Source organism: Protopterus annectens, chromosome 7.part0 (genome assembly GCF_019279795.1).
Source record: "Protopterus annectens isolate FY-2018-M chromosome 7.part0, PAN1.0, whole genome shotgun sequence".
NCBI lineage: Eukaryota > Metazoa > Chordata > Ceratodontiformes > Protopteridae > Protopterus > Protopterus annectens.
Genome location: NC_056739.1, coordinates 1,469,740,846 through 1,469,757,809, shown reverse-complemented (window position 1 = coordinate 1,469,757,809; position 16,964 = coordinate 1,469,740,846). Strand labels below are relative to the sequence as shown.

Sequence of the window (16,964 nt, the reverse complement as noted above, 5' to 3'; positions counted from 1 at the left end):
TTCTGAAGAGGAATCAGAGGAAATGGAAACCTGATCAGAAGAATCCTTTTCTGTGTCTTGCCTAGGCCTCTTAGCAGGAGGGGGATGGGTACCCCCTGATCAAAGTAATTAGGTCTTCGGCCATTTTAAGCATCTGTTTCTTATTCATGGAAGTCTGTCCAGGAGAATGCTGTACTTGTTTCTTTGTCTTTAAAGCTGTTTTAGTCTTTGCCTTGGAAGCTGAGGTTGGCTTGACATATAACTGTGTAGGTCTGAAAACACCCTCAGAAGCAGATGTCAGCTTCTCCGGACCCATCTGAGGGAATAGTGTCAGAGTTTCCAATACCTTGAGTATCCAGAGGCCTAGTTGTCTCCACGTGGGAGTTGGAAGCGGCCTGTTGCTCTAAGGTAGTGGGTGTCAGGGGCTGCAAAAGCGCCTCACTGAGAACTGGCGACTGGCCTAGCGGAAGCCTCGTCGGTTTTGGACCTCGGATGCCTGTACCTTTCCTTTTCCTTGCGCTTTTTATAAACTCCGGTCGTCGGCTGTTCCAACGGCATTATATAATTAAACCTTCGGCCAAAGTAATGAAAGGCAAAATCGTACAGACGCGTAGTGCGTTGGTTAAATCTTGCACAAAACTGACAGCTAGCAACATTGTGGTCAGGGCCTAGGCAAGGAACACAGTAAGAATGAAAATCCTTATGAGGTACTTGCTTCCCATAAAAAATACAATTGTTAACTTTTTCTGACATCGGTCTGGAGCAAGAAAAAAAGTTTCCCCAACGGGGTACTTAGCTTTATTGAAGAATTTGGATCTGAATTTCGAAAATCTCAGGAGTCGGCAGACTGGCACTTGCGAACTGCTTTTGCTTCGGGCACCGCGCGGCAAGAAAGACTGAAGAAAATGGTGTCGGCTGCATCTTTTATACCCCTGGCGCACTGACGTCAGGGAAGAGGCGATAGCAACCGACGCTGGACCAGGACTTTGGAATTCAGGCCGACTGTGGGTAGCCTGCCATCAGGACAACACCAAAGTGTAATGACTGCAACAGTGAAACACGATGAACATTTAAGTTAGAACAGCAAACTGGTTTATAGACTGGACTTTCTTTGTAAATGTCAGCTCTGTTTTCAGTAGTCTTCAAAAATATTCCTTCCTAAGTTTTATTCACATTTGTTCATGCTTTACTGTTGATCATCAATTCCCAAAATATTTACACTCCCTCTTGCTCAAGTTATTTTATATCACATTCCTGACAGAGACTGCCATTTTCTTGGTACTGCAAATTTCCTGCTTTAAAGGTCATTTTTGCACATTTATCAAGACTAAATGACATTCTACTATCTGAGAAAGTTTTGACCATGTGAAGTTGTGTTTTCAGTCCTCATCTGAGCTACTATTCAGTTTTAAATCATACACAAGAAGATTGGTTGTTTTCTGGAAGCCAATCTGTAGCCATGATCTAATCTACTAAGACAGCTTAAAGGGTTAAGGGCAAGACAAAAAGAGCAGGAGTGACACAGTCATCCTCTCTGAATTTTTATCCCCGCGATAATAATTTGTCCTCCATCATAGCTTAGCTGCAAAATGATATGCCAGTTTCATGGCCACTAATGTAATAAATCAATGTAGGGTTATCTTATACATTTGTAAACACTCTTTACCATGAATATGGGATGCTGTCAAATGCTTCTTCTGTAGTCTATCCATGCCATACTTAGCTTTGCCCCCCTTTTACAATTCTACATTAGGACTATTTATCAACAAAGTATCCTTTGTTCCATATGACTGTTATCCTTTTGTTCTATTGCCATGATTTTGTTTTCTGCTAAAATGACTAAATTCAGTCCACACCAATTCCAGTGTATAGTTTATACATTATCGGCCTACAGTTTTTTAGGATATCCTGCAGAATCACTCTTAAGAGTACTCTTTTCCCGGTTAACCAGGTTGGCATTTGTTCAGGGTGAGCATATTAGTGCTTTCTCATGGATAAATCTTCACATAGATGTGAATACTTTTAGCCACAAGTTAAGTACTGCATCTGGCCCTTGGGTTTTCCAATTAGGAGCTTTCCTTAAATTTTGTTTCAATTTCTCTGAACGTTACTTCATCCCATTTTATATCCTGTACATCTGAACTTCTTATTCTTTCTTTTACGTCTTCTAACCATTCAACATCTTTGCTATGTTCTACAGGATCTTCAGAGATTTCTCCAAATGTGTTTACTTTCTTTTGTTTTGGGGCTTTCTACTACTTTTGCCTGGTTTCCCAATTCTCTACAAAACTTGTGTCATCAATAAATTGCTTATTTTGTACTTTTCCTTTATATTTACCTACACATTTTCTAAACTTTTCTGCCTGTGCTTGAAATCTATAACTTTTTTTATCTGCAATAGTGGACGACAGATCCTGGTCTGTTTTGATACTGTGCATTGCTTTTATAATGTCAGAGTATTTTTGCTGATCTCTTCCCGCTTCTGTAGTCTAACAGCAACATTTCTTAATTGCTTTATAGTTTTCTCCATTTGATGGCAACTGATTTCTCCCCTACCTTTCCCTTACTGCTCTGGTGTTTTTATGGTTAAGACTTATTCATTTAGCTGCACAGTAATATATTCTACTTACTTATATCAGTTGACTTTCTATGAACAGTCTTACTGCGTTCATTTGTTTTCATCAAGCTTCTAACATTTTCAGTCTTACGACTTTCTGTAGTCCATTTCTTTCATTGCTCTTAATATTGTCTATCCATCTCTACAAAAAAGCAAGCAATTCTTACCTTAGATCACTTTCTTCTAAATTAAGGGCACATTTTTTGTTCTCCGTTTCCTATGGGCATTCTAAAGTTGCAGAAAATCATCCTGTGCCATATTCTCTTCAGTTTCTCCCGGCCATTGGTTGTTCTTTTATATGGGTACTCAATGGCCTATCACTCTTCAACACGGACTGTGGAGTTGCTGCAGTTTCCTGTTCCTTCCCTTGCTGTGCAACTCCAACTGAATTTTTGTTCTGGTTTCCTACTGAAGGCTCCAAAGTATCTTCATATGGCAACTGACCAGATGCTTCCCACTCCCCTGGCTTCTCTAATTTGGGGATTTATTATAGTATCATGCTATGATGTTATCAGAGTTATTTTCTAAACAATAAATCCTTCACTTTGCAGGTTCACAGGTAATCCATAACTTCAGATTCTATTTCTTTAACACCTCCATTACTAATCCTGTTTTCTATTTTCCCCTCTTTTCTTATTGTACTGTAACATTTTCCATATCTGGATGTCTTTGCATGTATTCATGCTAAAGTATCTTTGGTACTGCTTTTTTGTATCAATTAATTTTGCTTTCTCCTTTGAATAAATATTGCACCATAAATTTCTCTCTCCCATGTCCACATTTCTTCAGATGTTACCAGCTGCTCATGTTTCTCCTTATTTGGGTGACTCACTGCTCCATTATGCTGCGACATACTCTGTGTTAGACTTCTTACACCACAACCTTCACTTCACAGATATTCCATAACTTCAGCTGTTTTTTTTCCACATTCACCCTTTGTAATCTTATCTTTTTGTATTATGAAATTTTTCATATTGGGGTGCATTGCCTCTATTTTTCTTTGAATATTTTCAGAGCTGCTTTGTTGCATTAATTTGGCTTTCTCCTTTGCATAAATATTGCTCAGCATCACGTCTCTCTCATTTTTCCCATGTCCATTTTTCTTTTTTATACCTTTTAAAAATCTTTAGATTTTTTTCTTTATATTTTCGCACTTCCTCAGTCACTTTCTCCAAACGGATGATTTCTTGGTCTATACATTTTTATTCATGAATCTGTTGTATTAATGAACACAAATTTGCATTTGAATTTCTCTGCAGTATCTCTAAAACAAGTACTTTTCTTTCCTCTAATTTCTCTTAGTTTTTGTTCATGTCAGGAAATTCTGGACTTCTTGCATAACAGTAACAATACACAATGACGACCACCTAAGAGCTATATGGGCCAGCACCAAAAGCCTCAAGGAATATGGATTACTCCTGGCAGGGGGGTGTTGGTGGACTTGCCCCATTTTTGTCTGAGAAGCCTAAGAATCTTAAAGCAGACATCCTCATGGGGGAATTTGGGGAACCCCCTGAACAAAACCCTTCCTTGCAAGAGACTCCTGTGTGCAGTCCACATGCCACATCTTGTACAAAGACACGCAATAACTCTCTCCAGTGGAAGAGACTCCAAAGCAGATGGGCTAGTCCACCACATAAACTGTCTCAATACTTCAAAGGGGACAGACTGTTCTGATGGGATGGAAAGTGAGGGATAAGGACCTGAAGGGTTCTTTGGAAGGCAAGGACAGATCAGACCAGGGAAGGAAAGTCTGCCCAACAGACACAGAACACATGTTCAAAGGCTTCAAAAGCCAAAACTGGGAGATCCCAAAACCATCTCTGTTGGATCCAAGCATCCTGACAGGGCCTGACCTCAAGAACCCATTTGACACAGCTCCAAAGATGAGCTTTCCAGAGCTAAAGTGCTGAGGGGAAGGGATTGTTCAGACAGAACTGGAGACTATGATAACCCCATGACACTGGTGCAGATCTCTTGGCTCAGACCCATCAGAGTTACAGTTGACCAAGTCAGAGAGACTGTCAGAGTTGAATAGGTAAAGACCTTCAGATCCAAGGTAGGCAAACCCAGAAATTCGCTCAGACCCAAAAACAGAGTCCAAGGGTCAGATAAGGGAAAGAGTCAAATCACACAGGGAGGGACAAGTCCGGGGACTTTAAAAATGGTTGTAGCCGGGATAATCCCATATGGATACAAGTCCTCAGAACTTCATCTGTTCACAGCTCCTTGGAAATAGTAAGTACAACAGGAGAAGCAGGACAGGAGTAATTATCCATGCTGCCACAGAGGGAGAGAGAACAAAAGTGCTAAGTGTTGCTGGAGCAAGTCAGTCACAGAAGGCAAGTTGTCAGTGTGATCACAAACAGTACACAGACTCACTTTTACTAATTCCCTTCACACACAGACAAAAAAAAAGTACAAACAGAACAAATTCCTTGTCAGTACCCTGTTTAAATACATATCTTTACATTTACTGCTGCAGTACTCTTAACATATTGGATTCCCTACTGTGGAAGCACAACATCAGGCCAGTCTACCAAAGACTACTGTTGCTTTAAGGTATGCCAAAATGGCACCCAAACACTCCTTGAGTAGTGCAGGGCATAAAGATGATATTCAGGTCTACCATAAACAGAACGACTTTGCCGCCAGTCTGAATGGATATTTTTACCTTTGGTCTGTTTATCTGCATCCATTTTCACCAGTTCAAAGCATTTTCATTCTCCAGTGACTACCTACGCCTGTTTGCTGAAAGTACCCCATTGGGGTTTTTGTTTTTTCTTACCCTTTTTTTTTTTTTTTGCTTCTTGAGGTTAATGTCATCCAGGAAGGGTAAATGGCAGTGTGAGAGACTGATTCTCCATAAAGACCTCCACGATAAGTCTTTTTGCCTAGGAGCATCTCATGACCATATGTCTTGTTCAATTTTTCAGGCATTTGTCCCAAAAACCCTTCACAGTAGACCATCCTCATTCTCCTTGCATTTTGAAAACCAGCTTCTTAAGCTTCTCTCTAAAGATACAATGGAAGGAATCTCCCAACCCAAGGGTCTGCCGTTAGGGAAGAAGGTGAAATGGGTATGACCAGAATCTTCCTCTGTCCAGCCTCTGCCAGGTGTTCCTCCTGAGGTTGTTACAAACCCAGAGGCTCGCCCGGCTGTGTTATTGAATTGGTCTGCTACGACCATGTTGGAGGCCAGTGAGGATCTGGATGGCACATCCAAAGAGCTTTTGCATGCATCTGTCTTAAACATTCATGGGGAACCATGGTTGATTTTTTCCAAGAGATCTAAGGGAGTTCCTCAGATTTTAGTTGGGGAAGAAGCTCCTACTACTGAGCCTTCTCAGGTTTTTTGTAAGGGATGTTTTATTAAAAAAAAAAAAAAACAAATTAAACATGTTTTTACTCCTAGAGATCCACAAAGTGAGTAGCAGGCCTTCACTCAGGGCTATTTACTGCTTTAAATGTCCTTAAGCCTCCTCACGGGGTTTTGGTTCCTGCTCCTCCTTGGTCGTCTACTCTCCTTAAAAGGCCTAGAGAACAGGATTCTACAGAGGATGAGTGAGATTCTGATGATGAATCCCTGACATTCTGCTCAAATTCCTTTTCCTTTGGACTATGGGTTAGAGCAGGAGGAATCTATTAGTCCTGATATTCTTTTTGAGGAAATTTCTTTTGGGGATGTGTTCTGCTGGAATCTCCTAAACCTGTTTTGCTAGAGGCTTTTTCCAATGCCTCTCACGTGTCTGATTCTCGACTAATTCACTGCCCCCTGCTCCCAAGAAGCCTGACAGGTTTTATAGGGTGCTTGAGGATTATTTTCTACATAAATATCCTGCTGCTGACCCCACTGTAGTGTCTGCAGCCTCTGATAAGCAGTCTCAATTGCTTTCTTCGCCCAAGTTATTACCTTCTGACAAGGCCAGTAGAACTAGGGAAAGTCTGGGGAAGAAGGTTTACACTTCTGCTACCCTAACGTTTAGGGCTGTTAATTACCAGACCCATGTATGTCTAGATGGACCTACTTCACAAGCTCGAAGTTTCAAAACTTTAAACAAACTGCAAATGGTCAAGACCATAAGATCGGAGTTTTGAAACTTTGAAATTGTAAAAAAAAAAAAAAAAGTTTACGTTTTTACAGGGGGGTGGCAAGCCCCCCTGCACTGCTCACACCCTCTACTAAATATACCAACTCTGAGATTGCACTACAATGAGGAAAACTGTAAATGTCCTGTTCTGCACTGCACGGCAATCTCCATTCAAAATTTCAAAACTTCGATCTTATGGTCTCGACCATTTGCAGTTCGAAGTTTAGAAACTTCAAGCTTGTGAAGGGAATCTAGGTATGTGCTGGCTCTTCTTTCTCAGGCCTGTCAACTTCTGATTTTCCAAAAATGTCTGTTCTTTCCTTGCCAAGAACTTCAAGTCGATCATTCTATTGAATGTAGTTATGATGCAGAAGATGCCTCTTCTACAGCTGATCTGTTTCCTCTCTTGCTCCCTCAGGCCAATATGGTACCTCTGGATCTTAACAATGTTTATCTCCATATTCCAATCCATACTCTCTTCAGGAAGTTTTTGCATCTCCTTGTTGCTGCCTAGCATTTTCAGTTCTCTGTTTTGCCCTTTAATCTTTCTACTGCCCCAAAGGGGTTCACCAAATGCCTTGCTCCTACTAAGGGTGGGAGGATGGCATAATGTTTAAGGTGCTTACCTTGGAGACACAAGGTGCAGGGTTTGATTCTCACATAGGGTAATTGGCTAGGCTTAAAATGGCCCACAAGGGCAGTTGGTGTAGTACTAATCTATGAACCTATGAATTGTTTTTTTTTGCAGGTTTCAAGGGATCCAAATGTTTCTTAGATGACATGCCGATTCAGGCATCCTCTTCAGAGACCCTTTTGCAAAATCTTCATTTTGGCATTTCCCTTCTACAGAGCCTGGGGTTCACTATAAATTTCAAAAAGTCTTCCTGACTCCTCAAGATCATGTTGTTCTGGGTTGCAGGATTCAAATGGTGCCAATGCTTACACCTCTGCCCCTATAAAAGCCTCAACTCATTTATTTCCTTCGCTCTCTTCTTCCTCTGGCTTCCATTACCGCCAGGGAGTTTGAGAGCTCTGGGTTTCAAGGCATCTACCATTCCAATTACTCCCGCTGGCCAAACCTCACATGAGAAAGTTTCAATGGTTTCTGAAGTTAGCTGGCATCAACATAGAAACCGCTGAAGCTTTCTCATGTGAAGTTTGGCCAGCGGGAGTAATCGGAATGCTGGATGCCATGAAACCCAGAGCTCACATGAGAAAGATTCAGTGGTTTCTGAAGTTAGGTGGCATCAACATGCACATCCTCCAGATTTTGTAGTTCCTCTTGCTCCTCGTCTCAGACAGGAACTCCACGGTAGATTCAGCAGTTGTCTCCAAATCCAGGGATCCCTTTTCATCCCCTCTTCCCTTTCAGGAATTGTTCATAGGAACTTCAGACATGGGATGGGGAGAGTGATATTTGTTTCCCTGAAGGTACAGGGGGCGTGGTCACCTCGTCGGCAGGAGCAGCACATCAAAGAGATGAGGGCTCCTCTTCCGGTTCTTCAGGCCTTTCATCCTCTCTTCTCTCAAGTGCCTCTCACAAGGTGTTTCACAGATGATGCTACAGTGATACAGTGCATCAACAAATATGAAGGAACAAGATCTTTTCTTTGCCAGTCGGCACTTCTGGTATGGGATCTTGCTATCAAGTCACTCTTCAGGCAGTTTACATCCCTTCCAATTGGAACACTGGGGCAGACACTCTGAGCAGTTTCTTAACTCAGTCCCACGAATGGATGCATCACAGGGATGCATTTCTGGACATTATCCACCAGTGAGGTACTCCTGGAGTGGAACTAATTTGCCTTCACTCTAAATAGACAACTTGCTCTGTTTTGTGCCAGAGTCCCAATCATCTGGTGTGGAAGGTGGACGACCTCTCATTTTCTTGGAAGGGGATGTTTCTTTATGCATTCCCTCCTCTTCCTCTCATTCCGAAATTCTGTTCAAAATTTAACAGGATGCTCCCCAAATCTTGTTGGTCACTCCCTTTTCTCCATAACAACACTGGTTCCCTCTACTTCTGCATCTAGCCAGGGGCAGTCACAAGTTACTTCACAGGGTGGATCTAATCACACAAGTCAAGGGATCCCATCCATCCCCACCTGTCCACTCTTCAACTGACACTGTGGATGACGGGATTTAGATTCCTCAGACACCTTTTTCCAGAGGATGCACTGCAAGTCCTGCAGGAGCCTAGGAATCCTACTACTAGGAAATCCTACTTATCAAAATGGAAGAGGTTTTCTATTTGGTGTCTCTCTTGTAACCTGGACACACTTACTGTGGATGTTCCTTTGGTTCTCTCGTACTTGTATGAGCTGCTCAATGCTGCTTTGGCCTGTTCTTCTACTAAGGCCCACTTATCACCCATCTCTACTTGTCTGCCTCTCTCTCCTCCTGTAGCTTTTGTATTTGAGGTGAAACACTTTCTTAAAGACATCCTTAATATTAGACCTCCCAGGAACCCAGCTCCTCCTACCTGGGATCCTAGTATTGTTTTTGAAAAGCTGACTCCGGCTTCTTTTGAGCCTGCTGCTTCAGCTTCCTTGCAACATTGTTCCTGGAGGACTGTTCTTTTGTTAGCTCTTACTTTTACCAGACGGGAGTTTGAGTTGCGGGCCCTTACGGCATGTCCTCCTTTTTTTGATCTTACATGAGGACAGGGTACCCTTGCGCACTAACCCTTTTATGCCTAAGGTGGTTAAATGAGCCATCACTTGGTCTACTAAATCTGCCTACTCCCCCCCCGCTGCAATCTGACAGTGAGGGTGTTACATACTTTGGATGTGCATAGGCAACTTAGGGTTTAATTTGGATAAGACTAATGCTATTACAAAATCTGATCAGTTATTTCTTTTCATCCTAAATCTTTGGGACTTGCTGTATCCAAACAAACTACTACTTCTTGAATTTCTAGGGCTATTTGCTTTTGTTAAACTTTTTATGACAAGAGTCTTCAGTTAAGGCTCATTCTACTAGAGCTGTGGTTTCTTCTGGTGTTCTTTTCAAGGGCTCAGATACCAATTCTATTCTTGAAGCAGCTACACGGACTTCTGTGTATACCTTTACCAAGTACAAGTTGGATGGTATCTCTAGAGCTATGGCTGGTTTTCCTAGTGCCATTCTTCATGGCATTTTAGGCATATCTTCTGCTCCTTCCCAGTCCCAATTTTCCTCTTGAGCTTTGGCACTCTCCCATATGAGAAATACTGTAGCAGTGAATGTAAGGACATAGTACAGTTGTGTAACTCCTTGCCTTCACCGCTGCTGTATTTGCTCCTTCCTTTCATCCCCCTAGTGCTTTACCTTCCAGGATGTACAGATTACCTCTTGGGTTCCCTGGACTGGTGTTCCTACTGGGGCAATCAGTTCCAATTATGGTAGGCCTGAACGTCACCTTTATGCCCTACACTATGCAAGGAGAGTTGGGTGATGTTTACCATACCTTAAAGCAACAGTAGTCTTTGGTAAGCGGGCCAGATGTCAGGCTTCCATGGCAGGGAATCCCTATGCTAAGAATACTGCAGCAGTGAAGGCAAAGGACACCTACAGTTATTGGTAAGAATTTAGACAACTGCACTTTCAACACACTGACAGAAAGCAATATGGCAGGTAGGTTCTCATGAAGTGAGCATAAACATTACACTAAGACTCCTGCAGTCCCCACAGTAAAATGCTCTGTAAAATTTTACACAAACAGAGAAATTTTCACAAAAATAGCCTCAATTAAACTGACACAAACAGCTAAAACTAGTACTCCTTGACAGGAAACTTCTGATATTTAGAAAAAAAATACTGGTTTCTTAAAGTGAAAATACAACTTTTAATCAGAAAACATTGGTTTTGTTAAGATGGCAATAAGTTCTGTAGAAGGGGTTCCCCAATGTTGCTCCTGTGAAGCCCAAGATGCTTCTTCTCAAGATGGCAATAAAGTACTAAAGAAATCTTCACTAACTGGCTAATCCAAAGGAGGGAACTCTGCACTCAATAGCCTGTGTGTGCATGCGTGCATTTGGTGGGGAACTGTCCAGCAGTTTCCTATGGAGGAAATCCCCCATACAGCCTAAAAGCAAATGTTAGAAGCAGTGGGAATGATTAACATCTAGGGGGATTAATACAGAAATATTATTTCAAGCTAAAGTGCAACAGTTACAGCTGAACTCCACTAAAAAGAAAGAAAACCTTTTAAAGGAAATTTCAAATCAGCAAATTATTACACCTGCCTATTCAAAAAAGTTTAGAAAGCTGTAACTTTTAAAAGGACTGCATCGCCTCTGAACATAAATGTACTTACACAATAGCATTGACCCCTCTGCAGTATCGCTCCCACATACTTCTGAACCTTGGCTGCCCTCCTATATCCCAGATCTAAAAAGGATACAAAAATGCAGCACGTTACAAATATAATCATATTTATCATATAATCATTTACAAGGTTTCATTTAAAATTGCAACACAAGTAAATAATTGATTGCTTGCATAAAAGAGTAGTATGGCATTATATAAATGCATTTTTGGGACTAAAACAGAAACACTAGCTACATAGTTTTCAAATCAACCTGTGGTTCATAACTTACAGATTATGAAATTGGAAATGAAAAAGTTAAAAGGAACACAGACATCCTAGAAGACATTTTAGGTCTAGGCTAAAAATGTTTAGCTGTTTGTAATTTCCTAATATTATACTACGCTTGCTAGCCTAAAGTAAGCAGGATGTTCAAACTACTGATTATTCTGGCTTGAACACCGTCTGAACCATGTACTTAATGGCTGGGTGGTGGTGGGAAGATGACAGTTTTCAACTGTCTGTTCACCTTTCATAAGTCTACGATCATTATGTGCTCCTTTGCAGCTGTCACAACTACCTACCTGATCAGGATGTGAAAACCTAACTGGATCCACTGCATGCAATGCCTAGATGGAAGCAACAGTGTGGTTAGACATATGCAGTGTACTCAGCCCAGTACATTTTTTTTTTCTATACATCCCTCAGAAATATGACTCGGCTTAGGACTATTACAACCATGTCTAAAGTGCAGTGCCATGTATATTTTAAAAATAACCTTGTTGTGGTTTTAAGGATAATGATGAAAATGATTGCAAATATCTGAAGTGTAGAAGGTCAACAATGTTAAGATAGATGAAGGCTCAACACCAAGGTTTCAGAATATAAAATATTTCTGGCTACATCCCTGGGTGGGGCTGGTGGTGGGTATCAAGTAAGGCAACATCACACAAAGAAACTAATTTAACTCCATTATGTTTTACAGATCACCGGGTCAGACAGTTTAAACCAGCCCCCTGGAAGGGAGTGCAATAGGTTCTTCTGGAGGGGGGGGCACTGCAAAAGTACAGTTGTGTACACTTACCATAAATGTAGATGTTCGAGTGTATTCATTGTTGCAGTCATCATATTTGGGTTATCTGCTTGCAGTAGCCCTCAGTCGGCTTGATTAACAAAGTCTTGGGTCCTGCATCGGTTGCTGTCCCTTCTTCAGTGACGTCAGGGGTATAAAACATGCAGCTGACACCATTACATCAGCTTTTCTTGCCCCAGATGTCATGTGCCCCCCTAATGGGAAGCCATAAAATCTATAAATATACAACGTTATGCCTCCAACAAAAAAGCAAATACACCAAAAAGCTTTTGAGCATAGTAAAGTAGAGTAGAGATATAGCCAAAAAAAAGGCAAGGCGGATGGAGGGGGAGTAACCAGGACTGCAACAGTGAATACACTCTTACCATAAATGTAGATGTTAATGTACACAACTGTACTATGTTCCTCGTGTTTCACTGTTGCAGTCATCACATTTGGCTAGATTCCCAAAGCTAAGGATGGGAGGAGGAATTTAGATAGCATTAGGACCAGCTATAAGGCCCTGGAAAGACTGCAGTGGCAAAATCAGTTCTGGATTTAGAGAAAATTGGTAAATGGTAATGCTTGGTTAAAGTATGTACAGAACTCCAGATAGCAGCTTCTAGGATGTCTCTGGTAGGTACACCTCTGAGAAAGGCTGCAGAGGTATATGCAGCCCTGGTTGAATAGGGTCTAATCCCCTGTGGGATAGATTTTCCATGGTGCTGATAGAAATGAATGCAATGGCCTATCCATTTAGAAATGGTTTGCTTTGAAATAAGCCTTCCCCTCTGCCCCTGCAGCAAATGCCACCAGCAGTTCAGATTTCCTTTGAGGTTTAGTCCTGTCCAAGTAAAATCCAAGTTGTCTGTGCACATCTATGGAGTGCAGTATCCTTTCCCCTTTGTTCTGTGGATTAGAAAAGAAAGTTGGCTAAAGAATGGACTGATTAAGAGCCACACTGGATACCACCTTGGGCATGAAGGAGGGATTGGTCCTGAGGGACAACCTGTCCGCATGAAAGATTATTAAAGGCTCCACTGCCATAAGGGCCTGTAGTTCAGATACCCTTCTTGCTGAAGTAATTGCTAAAAGGAAGGCTGTTTAAATTTTAACTCTGCACTTGCAAGTGGCTCAAAAGGAGGAAGAGTGAGTTTTTCCAACACAAAGTTAAGGTCCCAGGCTGGAGTTGGGGCTCTTCTGGGTGGTCTTAAGTTTTTGGCCCCTTTGAGGAACTGCTTGAGCAGTGGATGAGAGAAGAGGTCTGGTTCTGTGTTGTAATGTGCTGAATGTGAATTTTGATGGAGGAAAAAGAAAGGCCCTCGTGAAGCATCTCAGTTAAGTAATAAAGAATCTGAGGTAAATTGGGCGCTGCTGTGCCCATCCCTTGAGTTTGGTTCCAGGCACAGAATCTTTTCCATTTTTCAGCATAAGATTTTCTAGTACTAGGCCTCCATGCCTCCAAAATGACATCCAACACTTGTTTACCGAGGATGGTAATGGAGAGATTAGGAAATTAGCCAGGCTGCCAGGGTCAGGGTTTGAAGCTGAGGGTGCAGAATCTGACTCTCCTGCTGTGACAGCAGGGTAGGGGTCTGAGGCAGGTGCCATGGAGCCAGCAGTGAAACTGCGCAAGAGGGTACCAGTGTTGGCGTGCCCAGTCTGGTGCAATCAGTATCGTCCTTGGTTTGTCCTGTTTGATCTTTAGTAGTAATTTGGAGAGGAGAGGCAGAGGAAGAAAGGCATAAACTGATAGAGTTTTCTAGCTGAAGGACAGAGCATCCACTTTCCAAGCTTGTTTGTGGGGAGTCCTTGTGCAGAATTTGTCCAATTGGTGGTTCTGGGGGGAGGGCAAACAGGTCTATATCTGGGCTCCCCACATTTGTTTATCAACATGTTGAAAATCTTTGGCTCCAGTTTCCACTCGTGTGGGTCCATGAGATTTCTTCTGAGTTCATCTGCCAGTGTATTTAGTTTTCCTGGCAGGAATTGAGCCTGTAGATGCACTTGGTAGTTCAAGGCCGTGTTCCACAGAGCCATGGCTAGTCTGCAGAGGGGGTAAAAACGGGTACCTCCCTGCTTGTTTATGTACCACATAATAGTGGTGTTGTCCGTCCTTACCATTAATTGTCCTGGAAGAATGTGGTCCTTGAAGGCTGTCAGAGCATTCTGTACAGCCAACATTTATTTTTGATTGATATGCAGGTGCATTTGACTTGGGTTCCACTTGCTCTGAATGCACTTCCCTGCCAGGTGAGCCCCCCATGATGCGTCTGTTGTTAGGGTTGGGCGGCAGGGGGTAGAGTGGATGGTAGTCCTTTGTTTTGGTGGCAGGCTTCTACCCACCAAAGGAACTCTTAACTGTAGGCAAGGTATGATAGGGATCATTGCTTCTAGATCCTGAGAATGTTGACACCATAGGCTTTTTAAATATCATTGCAGTTATAGTCTTGCATATAGAATTAGTAGAATGCAGGAGGCTATGAACCCCAAGGCTTGCAGTATTTGCCTTGCAGATAGCAGGGCTTTTATGGCCATTAGTTTGAAGAAGTTGTCAAATTAATCTGTTTCTCTGGAGTGAGGAAAGCCATCTGGGAAGTTGTGTTCAAGTTTGCTCCCAGGAATATGATTTGTTGTCAGGGTACAAGATGTGATTTCTTTTCGTTTATGGTGTACCCCAGACAAGTTAGCACCTTTTGTACAAATGCCAGATGATTCAAAAGTATGTCCTGGCTTTCTGCCTGAATTAGACAATAGTCCAGGTATGGGTATATTTGAATATTTCTTTGCATGCAAAATGCAATGATTGGAGGTAGGCACTTTGTGAATACCCTGGGCGCAGTAGATAAGCCAAAGGGCAGTGCAGAGAACTGACGGTGCATGTAGCCTGCTTTGAAGCATAGGCATCTTCTGCAAGATTCCCTGATTGGGATGTGCAGGTAGGCTTCTTTTAAATCCAATGCTGCCAACCAGGCATCTTTGCCTAGCATAGGAAGTAGCTCGTGAAGAGTTAGCATCTTGAATTTTGGAATCACCAAAAAGGTGTTTAATATAGAAAGGTCCAGGACAGGACACCAAGAGTTGTCTTTTCTGGGTACCAGGAAAAGTCTCGAGTAGAAACCTTGTCCCTTTTCCTCTTCTGGTACAGTTTGAATAGCCTTTATGCTTGACAGAGTACTTGCTTTTGAGCCACTGCCCACTGATTTTGGGGTAGATCTGGCCAACAGTTTGAGGTTGGTAATGTGTGCAAGTGAAATCTGTATCCTTGGGAAACTATATTTAAAACCCATTTGTCTTGGGTAATTAGTTCCCATTTTTTTGCCTGCAGTGCAATCTTTCCCCCTAAAGGAGCAGTCAGTTGAGAAGTGCTTGTAGGTTTTAAAGTTAAGTCACTGAGACGGTTTACCATTGGATGGAGTCTTACTACTCCCCGATTTGGAAGTGGGAGCCTCCCACTGTTTAGTCCTGTGCGTACCCTGGGACTGAAGCCTGGGTGTTCTGCTGGTTCTGGGTTTGGACTGAGAAGGCCTGGAAGAGGCAGGAAAAGACCAATTCTTAGACGGCCAATGCCTACTAAATCTTGGAGGTTGTACTTGTAGGAAATCTTTAACAGTTTGCATAGATTTAGCTTGTTCCTCCATCTTTTTAAGAACAACTTCTGCTTTGTTGCCAAACAGGCGGTCCTGATTTAAGGGAGCATCCAGCAATTTAGCTTCAACATGATCTGGCAAAGATTGCTCCTTAAGCCAAGCATGCCTTCTAGGCACAGACCCAGTGACAGCAGCCCTGCAAGATGCCTCTAGTGAATCAAAACCACATTGCAAAGTATGCTTTCCAACCTGTTGAACAGAATGCATTAAATCCTGTAAATCCTTACTTTCAGCACAGTAAGGAATCATCATTTTCTGTTCAAGTAATCCAGTGATATGCTGCTGATACTTTAACATATGAAACTGGCAGTTTAAAGGCCCTAATGGCCAAAGTTGCAGAAGTGTACTTTCTCACCCCATCTATCCAGCGCTCCGGAGTCTCTATCAGAGGGGGTAGGATTTTTGGCAGTAGTAGCCTTGATGCCCTTGGGTCCCTGAGAAATGGTCTCAGGATCTGCAGTAGGATTTTTAAAAATGAACTTGAGAGAGTCAGGAATCCTGTAATATCTATCAGGTTTTCTGGGAGCAGGAGGTAGAGAGTCAGGGGCCAAGCTAGAATCAGAAAAGGCATCATCAACAATGTCTAGTACAGGAGAGATGGCTAAAGGCCTGTGCTGGGGCAGGAGTAAGAAATCCCTAAGCCTCTTTTTAGAATCAGAGTAAACCTGGCTTTCCCAGCGAAAGTGCTCCCTAAGAGTATGCAGGGTTTCACCAAAAGAGAAAACCTCTGGGGGGGAGCAGAGGGAATAGAGTCCTCTGCATCATAATCCTCATATGTAGATGAGGGCAAATCGTGGTCATCAGAGGAAACAGAAATTTCAGAATCCTGGTCAGAAGTATCATAAGCAAATTCAGTCCTAGGTCTCTTACAGGGGGAAGGTTGGCTTCCCCTGATTAAAGTAATAAGGTCTTCAGCCATTCTTATGTGTTTTTTAGGCATACAGGCCCGAGTTTTAGGCCTTGGAGAAGAAGATGGAGTCGGTTTAATATGCAAGTCAGTAGGCCTGAATATTTAGAAGTGTAAATATACCGATGACGACTAGTTGTTTTTTAAATAAGGCACAAAACTGACAGCAAGGTAGGTCGTGGTCTTCGTGCTTTCCACAAGAAATACAATTAATGACTTTCACTGACATTGGTTTAGAGCAAGAAAAAGTTTCCCCAACGGGGTACTTAGCTTTAGTTGAAGACTTCGGTTCTGAAACTCAAAAACAAAACTTTCAGGAGTCGTCCGACTGGCACTTGCGAACTGCTTCTGCTTTGGGCA

At 42.3% G+C, this 16,964-nt stretch overlaps 1 protein-coding gene across 1 annotated transcript in view; it reads right to left on the bottom strand.

The window, feature by feature from the left end:
- Positions 1–16,964, bottom strand: part of ARL8B (ADP ribosylation factor like GTPase 8B) — a 361,003-nt gene that overhangs the window by 93,182 nt on the left and 250,857 nt on the right. The window contains exon 3 of the mRNA XM_044078018.1: positions 10,985–11,058. Coding sequence (XP_043933953.1) covers positions 10,985–11,058 — 74 coding nt within the window. The remainder of the gene's footprint in view (positions 1–10,984; positions 11,059–16,964) is intronic.